The sequence below is a fragment of the Notolepis coatsorum genome (genome assembly GCF_963971535.1).
Source record: "Notolepis coatsorum genome assembly, chromosome: 19".
In the NCBI taxonomy this organism is placed as follows: Eukaryota; Metazoa; Chordata; class Actinopteri; order Aulopiformes; family Paralepididae; genus Notolepis; species Notolepis coatsorum.
In genome coordinates, this window is record NC_140183.1 from 63,583,889 (window position 1) to 63,593,280 (window position 9,392).

General features: G+C 44.7%; 1 protein-coding gene across 1 annotated transcript; it reads left to right on the plus strand.

The window, feature by feature from the left end:
* Positions 1 to 4,202: 4,202 nt before the first annotated feature.
* On the plus strand, positions 4,203 to 6,752 carry gem (GTP binding protein overexpressed in skeletal muscle). The gene is made up of 4 exons (XM_084335737.1): positions 4,203 to 4,794; positions 5,203 to 5,282; positions 5,786 to 5,990; positions 6,451 to 6,752. Exons 1-4 carry the CDS (start codon positions 4,473 to 4,475, stop codon positions 6,732 to 6,734), a joined length of 891 nt encoding a protein of 296 aa, XP_084191863.1. The 5' UTR covers positions 4,203 to 4,472; the 3' UTR covers positions 6,735 to 6,752.
* The last annotated feature ends 2,640 nt before the right edge of the window (positions 6,753 to 9,392 follow it).

Genomic DNA, 9,392 nt, shown 5'->3' on the forward strand with positions numbered 1-9,392 from the left:
GAGCAGTTAGGGATTAGGTGTCTTGCTCCCGGGAGGAGCCAGAATCGAACCGTGAACCTTCTGATTACCAGACGAGCGCTCTACATGCTGAGCCGCTGTCGTCCCTTTTAAAACCTCCTGGTCCCAGGCAACAGTCTGATGGGATGGTGAGTGTTTAGATCATTAAACCTAAGCCTTATCCTCTAAATACTAAACCTCTGACCTGTGACCCATTAGCCTATAGCCATCTTGATATTGAGACAGAACTCCAGATTAGACAAAGTGGGATTAGAGAATGCTCTCTGTATCCCCTGTGTTCAAATCTACCACCTTCGATGATCACCAGTTGGACCAAACTCTTATGAACTCCTGCTCCTCGTACGGCCGTGCTCATGACTCATGGCTTAGAGGAAGAAACAAAAATGAGCAAGAACATTGTACACTTCAAAAATAATCAAGAATCAAGAGGTTTATTTGTCACATACATACCAGGGCATACAGTGAAATACGGGTGGTCATGCCTGCATTGATTGTGCAAAATACAATAATAAAAATAGGCATAGAAAAAAATAAACATAGAGAAAATAAAATAGGTAAGACACAAGATATGCATGGTAAAAAAAGACATGCAAATAGATATAGGTAAACTCTCATTGATGAGTACAAAAACGAGGAGCTCTAAAAATTGTATGTTATATATTGTTTTTTTCTACAGAAATGTGTGTTATTTTTTTATTGATGTTTATTTTAGTTTGTAAGATATTTTGTTTTATGTATGATATTGTGAGGTAGGGGCAGGACTAGATAAGCATTTGCTTGCTCCTTCTCGAACTAATTTGTTTATCATTTAATGAAGAATGTAAGATTTCATTTAAACTTTTTTTTTAGTTTATCCTTTTTATTGTCTGCAGCCTTCGACACAGTTAACCATCAGATCTTCCTCGCGGCCCTCCCAGGAATGGGAGTGGCTGGTTCTGCACTGACATGGCTGACATCATACCTCAATGACCGCTCCTACCAAGTGTCATGGAGAGGGACCCTGTCGGCCACCCGCCCCCTGCGGACGGGTGTCCCCCAGGGCTCGGTTCTAGGACCCCTTCTCTTCTCCCTCTACACTAAATCACTGGGTAACATTATCACGTCTCATGGCTTCTCCTATAATTGTTATGCCGACGATACTCAACTCTTCCTCTCCTTCCCTCCCTCAGATATCCACGTCTCTGAACGGATCTCGGCCTGTCTGTCCGACATCTCCGCCTGGATGATGACCAACCACCTCAAACTGAACCTAAGCAAAACAGAATTGCTCCACCTGCCGGCCAAATCCTCCCCCCTGACCGACCTTTCCATCACAGTCGAGAATGCAGCTGTGACCGCGTCCCCGACCGCCAAGAACCTTGGTGTTGTCCTCGACGACCAGTTGAACTTCTCTGCTCACATCGCAGCGACAACCAGAACCTGCAGATTCCTCCTGAGCAACGTCAGAAGGATCCGCCCCTTCCTGACAAAAGAAGCCACCCAACTCCTCGTCCAATCAACAGTCATCTCCCGCCTCGACTACTGCAACGCACTGCTCGCTGGCCTCCCGGCCACTGCCACTAAGCCTCTTCAACTCATTCAGAATGCAGTGGCCCGCCTGATCTCAAACCTACCGAAGTCGGCCCATGTCACCCCACTTCTTAGGGACCTGCACTGGCTCCCCATTGCTGCACGAATCCGCTTCAAGGCCCTTGACCTAGCATACCGTGCGGCAAAGGGAACCGCTCCCACCTACCTCCGGTCAATGGTCTCTAACTACACACCCTCAAGACCCCTACGCTCTGCATCTTCTGGCCGCCTCAAACCTACTCCTATCCAAGCTCCGGGAGGGTCATCAAAGAGAAGTCGCCTATTCTCAGTCCTTGCCCCACAATGGTGGAATGAACTACCCACCCCAGTTAGGACAGCCGAAACCCGTCCAATCTTTCGCCGTTGACTAAAGACGCACTTCTTCAACCATTATCTGAATTAAAAAGAAAAAAGAAAAAAATATCTAACCCTAACTAACCTTACTGTCATGCACTTCTCCTAATAAACTAACCTACACTGTAGCACTCAACACTTTGATGAACATTGTTACTCAGCTGATAGAGTTGTACCCTTCCTGATGACTTGTCGTACAGAACTTGTAAGTCGCTTTGGATAAAAGCGTCAGCTAAATGACTAAATGTAAATGTAAATGTATTGTGTTTTTTTATATGGTTGATTGTTCGAGATAAAATAAACTCAACTCAACAACTCAACTCCAGCAGCACAACTTGACGGTATAGGGCCGGGTGATTAATCAAGTTTCAATTTCAATAACAATGTTGGCTTCCCACGATCATGAAAACAAGACAATCGAGATAAAACTATTACTGTGTTGCCATGTTGCTCTCATTTTTTATGGGTTGTAAAAATGTTTATTTTTGAACGTCTTTGGTAACTTGTAGAAGATGAAATAAAGGCAGCCTTTGGTCGAGAAGAAAGATAAAACTAATTCCGTCGTTGTCTTATGATGTTCTCAAATCAATGAGTAATTGAGTTTAATAATCGTGATTTCAATATCAATCAAAATAATCGTGATTATGATTTTTGCCATAATCAAGCAGCCCTACTTAAATTTTTTTCAGTGAACCAGTTTCAAGTATCTTGCTAATGAATGGAAGGTTGGATATATCGGCCTATAGCTCATGGTCAGTGCATTACTGTCTAGTTTGGGTTTTGTTTTTTAACTATAGTCTTTTGGTCTATGTTAAGGTTATGTATGTTGGCATAAAAAACACACAGTGATGGTCAGATATAAGTAATGTGATTACTGAGACCCAGTGGTGCAGTCGTAATATGGGAACTGGTAACACGCCACGCACGCGCGCCGGACCGCCGGTACGTGCATGCGCACAGAACAGATTTTTTTATTTTTTTTTGAAATAGCGAAGCTGAAAAAGGTAGCAGGAACATTAGAACAGAGAACATTAGAACATATACAATTAGTCAACTGAATGCTTTGTATCTTGTTTGCTAATTCAGGTTAAAGACAGCCGATTTAACCAGCATATTAAGAGAGCAAGACTGTCTATCTGGTGTATGTTATGATGAATTGAAAATGGGGGACCCTGATGTAAACAAGACGAAAGTCTTGGTCTGCATCCCCTTAACAATTGTATGCATGTATTGAGCTGTACTGTACTGTACCCGGGCGTTGGAGGTCGTGCAGGTATAGCGAAACTAAGTTTGCTTTGGATAAGCTGATTCTGAAGCTGCAACTTTCTTCTCTTGGGGAGCGGCGGTGGCATCGTTGGTTCAGGTTGCGTTGCAGGTAGGAACATGATACTGTTGTCAAATGATCTGTTTATATCGGTTTGTATTTGCGGGCGGGGGCATGGTTGAAGACGCGCTTTTGTTATGGGTGGCCGGGTGTACTCAAATGATCTGTTTATATCGGTTTGTATTTGCGGGCGGGGGCGTGGTTGAAGACGCGCTTTTGTTATGGGTGGCCGGGTGTACTCAAATGATCTGTTTATATCTGTTTGTATTTGCGGGCGGGGGCGTGGTTGAAGACGCGCTTTTGTTATGGGTGGCCACTGGCCGGGTACTTAGCGCACAACGAATGGATAGAGCGCATCTTTGTGCGCGCGTACTTCTGCCTCAGTGATCATCTAGTAACACGCCGTGTAACCGCGTGTGACCACGACTGCACCACTGAGACCTTATCAATGTCCAACCTTATCACTATATAAGTCTAGAGTGTTAGCATGTTGATGAGTGGGTTAATTTACATGTTGTATTAGCTCCAAGCTGTCCTTAATATGCTCAATATCCTCTGGGTCATTCTACTTATTAATATGAATATTCACATCTCCATGTAGGATTCATCTAATCATCTTTCACATCTAGTGATACCAAGTGAGATCAGCTCTGAGAATTCCTGCTGAAATAGTGATGTGTATTTCGGTGCTCGGTATAATGTGATGATGATGAGCAAACATAATGCTTTGAGCTCAGTAGCAAGATAATCAAATGATGTAAATTCGCCCAGGTCGATGTCATTACAATGGAAATTAAGCCTAAACCAGGAGGGGTTGACGACTGAATGACGTCAAGGAAACCCTCTCTCGCTTCGAGGCTGAGCCCTTCTTTAGTCGCTGTGCAGACTGAGGAAGCTCACAGAACAAACTAGTAGACGGAGTCTTCTCTAGAGACCAACAGCAGCCGGGCAACTATATTTACCGGAATAACTTGACTTACATTTTTTTTACAGTGACATTGGAGAGTTAGTCCAACAGATGCTTTGGAACACAATTTTTGTATTTTGGATACCGGCTTTCTGCCTACATCTTGATTGCTCTACCATAGTATTCTACTTGGAATTAAACCTGGCACATCTTGAACTATCTTAATTGTAAAAGTATCGCAAAAGAGTCGATTTAATTAAGTCGGTTAGTCGGTTAAGTAAGAGTGTTTTTATTGTCATCATGTTTTCGAGTATGCGTCGACACAGTCTGCGTCTGCAGCACGAGCTGCACCGGTGGAGCGTCTGCGACCCGGTGGTGAGCCAGCTGGTCCCCGGCATCTCGCGCTCCGCGTCCTACGTCGGCTCCACCGGGGAATCCAGCGGGAGCTGGTCGTCCTCGGATTCCGTCATCTCAACCGATTCCACCGGCGAGACCGCTGGGTACGGGACTCCCATCCGAGTGGTCCTGTTAGGGGCGTGCGGGGTCGGCAAGACCACTTTCGCCGGCGTGTTCGCAGGCGCCGCCGACAGCATGGACAGTGACGACTGCGAGCTCTATGGAGGTGAGAATGTGTGAACACTTTGTGTGACTGTAAAACATTTCAATTTACTTGGCTCAGTATCACCACGTTTCAAGTTTTGTTTTATTTGTCACATATATAATGTACATTACAGTGACATGCTTGGTTTGCATGAGCCCCCTGAGATTGTGTTTCATAGAGTAAAAGTTAAAATAATAAAGTCCAAACACTATACAAAATATACAATATACAAACTAAAGTACAACCTCAAGTACAAAGTGCAGTACACAATGCAAACAATAAAGTACCACGCTCACAGAATATTCCTTATGTATCCATCCTACGTATCTGTCAACTTAGACAAGTCATTATATCAAAAGAGCAACCTAGATGTCTTATCACAGGATTTTTTTCAACAAAAGTTAATTGTTTTACCCCTGTTTTTTTCAGACGAGGTGTGTGAAAAAACGATTGAAGTGGATGGAGAGAGTGCAACCATAACTCTTCTACTCGACTCTTCGAATGCAGAGGTGAGGATGGAAACAGAAAACTCTACAATGTGCCAAATGTATTAACTTTCATATCGTTAGCCTCATACGATAATTGCCTAAGTCATTTTACAAGATCTTTGGAAAAGAAGAAAAAAAATCTTTTCCAGCAAATGTGTACGAGTTTTCTTTATTTATATTTTGAAAATAAGTTTCACAAGGTGTAACAAGTTTGCAAAAATACCAAAACACAACAACCATTGTGTAACAAAATAAGGTGACTTAGGCATTTTTTTTTATCGTACATACATACATCATGTCATACACTAAGGCAGTTGTTATACTTGCCTAAGTCATGCCATCTGTGTATGTAACGTTAAAATCAGTGAGTCAGGGAGATGGGGATTTTTTACATAACAAACATTCTGATTGGCTGAGGACATGCAGCAGTGAGGAGATTACAGTTAGGCAGAAATCTCAATTTGGCCAATTGTATAAATGTCTTTATATTATGATGTTCGCTCAAACATCTCTGTGCCTTGCAGGATGAGAGCGGGTGGCCTCAGGAGCAGACTATGCAGACGGGAGATGCCTACCTGTTGTTATACTCCATCACCGACCGGGCTTCCTTCCTGAGAGCTTCAGAGCTCCGCATTTCACTCCGTCGCCATCGCCCTGCGCACCACACGCCAATCATCCTGGTCGGAAACAAGTGTGATCTGGTCCGACGCAGAGAGGTGTCCTTCAATGGTGAGTGGAGGCACACGTGTGTGTGTGTGTGTGTGTGTGTGTGTGTGTGTGTGTGTGTGTGAGAGAGAATGAATGACTGCATACTGTATATCACTTTAGTATCTGTCTGTCTATCTATCTATCTATCTATCTATCTATCTATCTATCTATCTATCTATCTATCTATCTATCTATCTATCTATCTATCTATCTATCTATCTATCTATCCATCCATCTATCCATGTGGAGACATTTGGTCAGACCAGGAGTAGGGGCTATTTTAGGGTTAGGGGTTCGAACTTGGGTTACGTTTAGGTCATGATATAAGGAATGAATGTATGTCAGTATGTATACTGTATGTCTGTGTCTCGAAAAGTATTCGCTGTGGTGTTTGACGGTGTTCCCGTGTCCTGATCTCCAGCGGTCTGTCGGTGTACAAGGTTCTGACGGAGTGTGTGTGTGTGTGTTCTCTTTCTTCCAGAGGGCCGCGCGTGTGCCGCCGTGTTCGACTGCAAGTTCATCGAGACCTCGGCCGCCATGCAGCACAACGTCTGGGAGGCCCTGCACGGCATCGTGCGCCAGCTGCGCCTGCGCCGCGACAGCAAGGAGGCCAACGAGCGGCGGCGCAACACCACCCTCAGTGTGCGCCGCAAGAGCCTGTCCGCCAAGGCCAAGCGCTTTCTGGACAAGATGGTGGCGAAGAACAACGCCACCGTAGCCTTCCGGCTGAAGTCGAAGTCCTGCCACGACCTCTCCGTGCTCTGAGGCCCAGATTCATACACTCCTGCCCCCCCCCCCCCCCCCCCCCACGTCTTCGCTCTGGTGCGCCGCGTAGCCTGCGTAGTAGTGCGTCAGTCGCGTGGACAGTTGCGCAGACAGTTGCCCTGTTCGCAGGCGATGAGGACACTGCTAGCTTGCCAATTTTGAGATTAGCCTCCGAAGATGAAAAAACGGCAGACACCCCCCCGTGTTCTGATTCATTACAAATGAGCTAGCTAAGCAGAATAATGCGTATAAATGCATTTACGATCTTTTTCGAATGATTCATCTTGATCTTATAATATTTCCAGGGTGGATAACGCAGTGTTTGGTACAGTTAATCTGTCTTGCCAGCTTCCAATGAAACAGATTCGTCTTTGCTCTGTTGATGAAACAGATTCTAGGAGTGTGTGATTTCAGGAGGTGCACGACGGTGGGAGTATGAATTGGGCTTAACCCTTTCACTACCACACTACAGAAGGTTAACACTTTCACTACCAGTGGTACCAGTGGTAGTGAAAGTGTTAACCTTCTGTATTGTGGCAGTGAAAGGGTTAACCCTTTGGTAGTGTGGCAGTGAAAGGGTTAAGAGCCGCTGGACACCTCCTCACAACATAGTGGTCTATATTAGACTGATGGCGCTGAACTGGGCGCCCTATTCGCCAGCCTCTGTGAGGGAATGGAGAATAAGAACTGCTGAGACTCCAGAGACTTTGACAGCAGAGCTACTGTTGTGTTCATTGTTCATTCATTCATTATGACTGTTGACTTTCTCATCCGTTATTTGGACAACAACTTTGATGTTCGATCCCTTGCACATCTCTAACTCTCTCTTCTACTCTCTCCCTCTCTCTTTCGATATCTTTCTCTCCCCCCCTCTCTCTTTCTCTCTTCTACTCTCTTTCTCTCTTTTACTCTCTCTCTTTCTCTCGTCTACTCCCGCTATCTTTCTCTCTCTTCCCCCCCCATCTCTCTCTCTCTCTCCCTGTCTCGTTCTCTTCTTTATCATCCCCGCCAGCTATACCCTTTACCCCAAGTGCCAACATAACCAGCTGTAAGCTTTGTTGTCAATTTAAATGTGGTATTTTAATGTTTTTCTTGTACGTTGAGCGATTAGCCATTACTTTCAGTTACAACGTGCTGTTTTTAGTTAGCTACTTGTGGATATTTTCCATTCTGACCTCAGTGTTTCATTCTTTTGTAATAAAACAACATCTTTCCTTAAGAACAAAACGCTCCTCTTTTTCTTCTGCCGTTTATGCTGCAGCATGTAGATAAAGGCTCTGCATGTGACTCAGCCTGACACAAAACATACACACAGTCACATACACACACACACACACACATATACACACACACACACACAGTCACATACACACACAGTCACATATACACACAGTCACATACACACACACACACACACACACACAGTCTTGCACACACAGAGACACACACACACACACACACACATATATACACAGTCACACACACTGTGTCAGCAGCAACACTTCTGGAGCTAATGGGAGATGAGTCAGCGGGTGGCATTGAAGTTGAACATTGCAAGGCTAGATTTGTACACTCTGCGTTTGCCAGCGGTGGCTGTGTTGGTGGGTGGATGCGGGTGAGATGGAGAACATCAACCACGCAGACCAGGCACGAGGCAGATAGGTGAGATGGAGAACATCCTCCCTGCAGACCAGGCGCGACGCAGACACTCTATCTGGGACTCTGAACTGAGGTGCCAGCAGTGTGGCGATGGGACTGGAAAGTGTGCGCTTTTCTTTTATCTCAATTGTCTTTCTCCACAACGATACGGGCAATAAAAAACAAACAAATAAAATAAGAAATCCACGGTCACACCACATCTCAGCACAAGCGATCAAGGCACAACACACCGATGGTGGATAGTCAGAGATCCATGAGGGGTTCCCAAGTTCTAAGAAATTGATTGATTGATTGAAAAGTTTATTAACAGATTGCAGAATGGGTACAGTACAGTACAGCTCAATACATACAATTGTTAAGGGGATGCAGACCAGAGAAAGACTTTCGTCTTGTTTACATCAGGGTCCCCCATTTTCAATCCATCATAACATATATGACATACATGACATACAGATAGACAGTACTGCTACATCTATACATTTATGACATATCAGATTTGCAAATACAGTACTGTTTGTGATACAAAAAGTGTCCAGAAAAAAGAGTGTATATACATTTGACGTAGAAACTGTACATTGGGGGAGGTTGGGTGGGTGGGGTGGGGGTGGGTGGGGTCTGTACATTGGAGGTGGGGGGGGGGGGGGGGGGGGTTTGGGTAGGGGGCACACACTGTACACTGTACTTTGAAATACTGACAAAGCCATACTTGGTCATTTACTGTACAACTGGGTTAGGACATTTGTAGGGGCCAGTTTCGAATTGCAGTCTCCCGTAGGTGTTCTTTGAGAGTGTTTTTGAAAGTGGGTAGTGATTCACATTCCTTTACAGCTTTGGGTAGGGCGTTCCACATTGATGTGGCATAATTGCTAAACGTGTTTAGTCCCTTGTTTGAGCCGAATCTGGGTTTAACATGATTTGTGGAGCTCCCTCTGGTGTTGTGATCGTGGTATTCACTGACCTTTGGGAAGTATTTTGACATGTATATGGGTACCTTAGTCG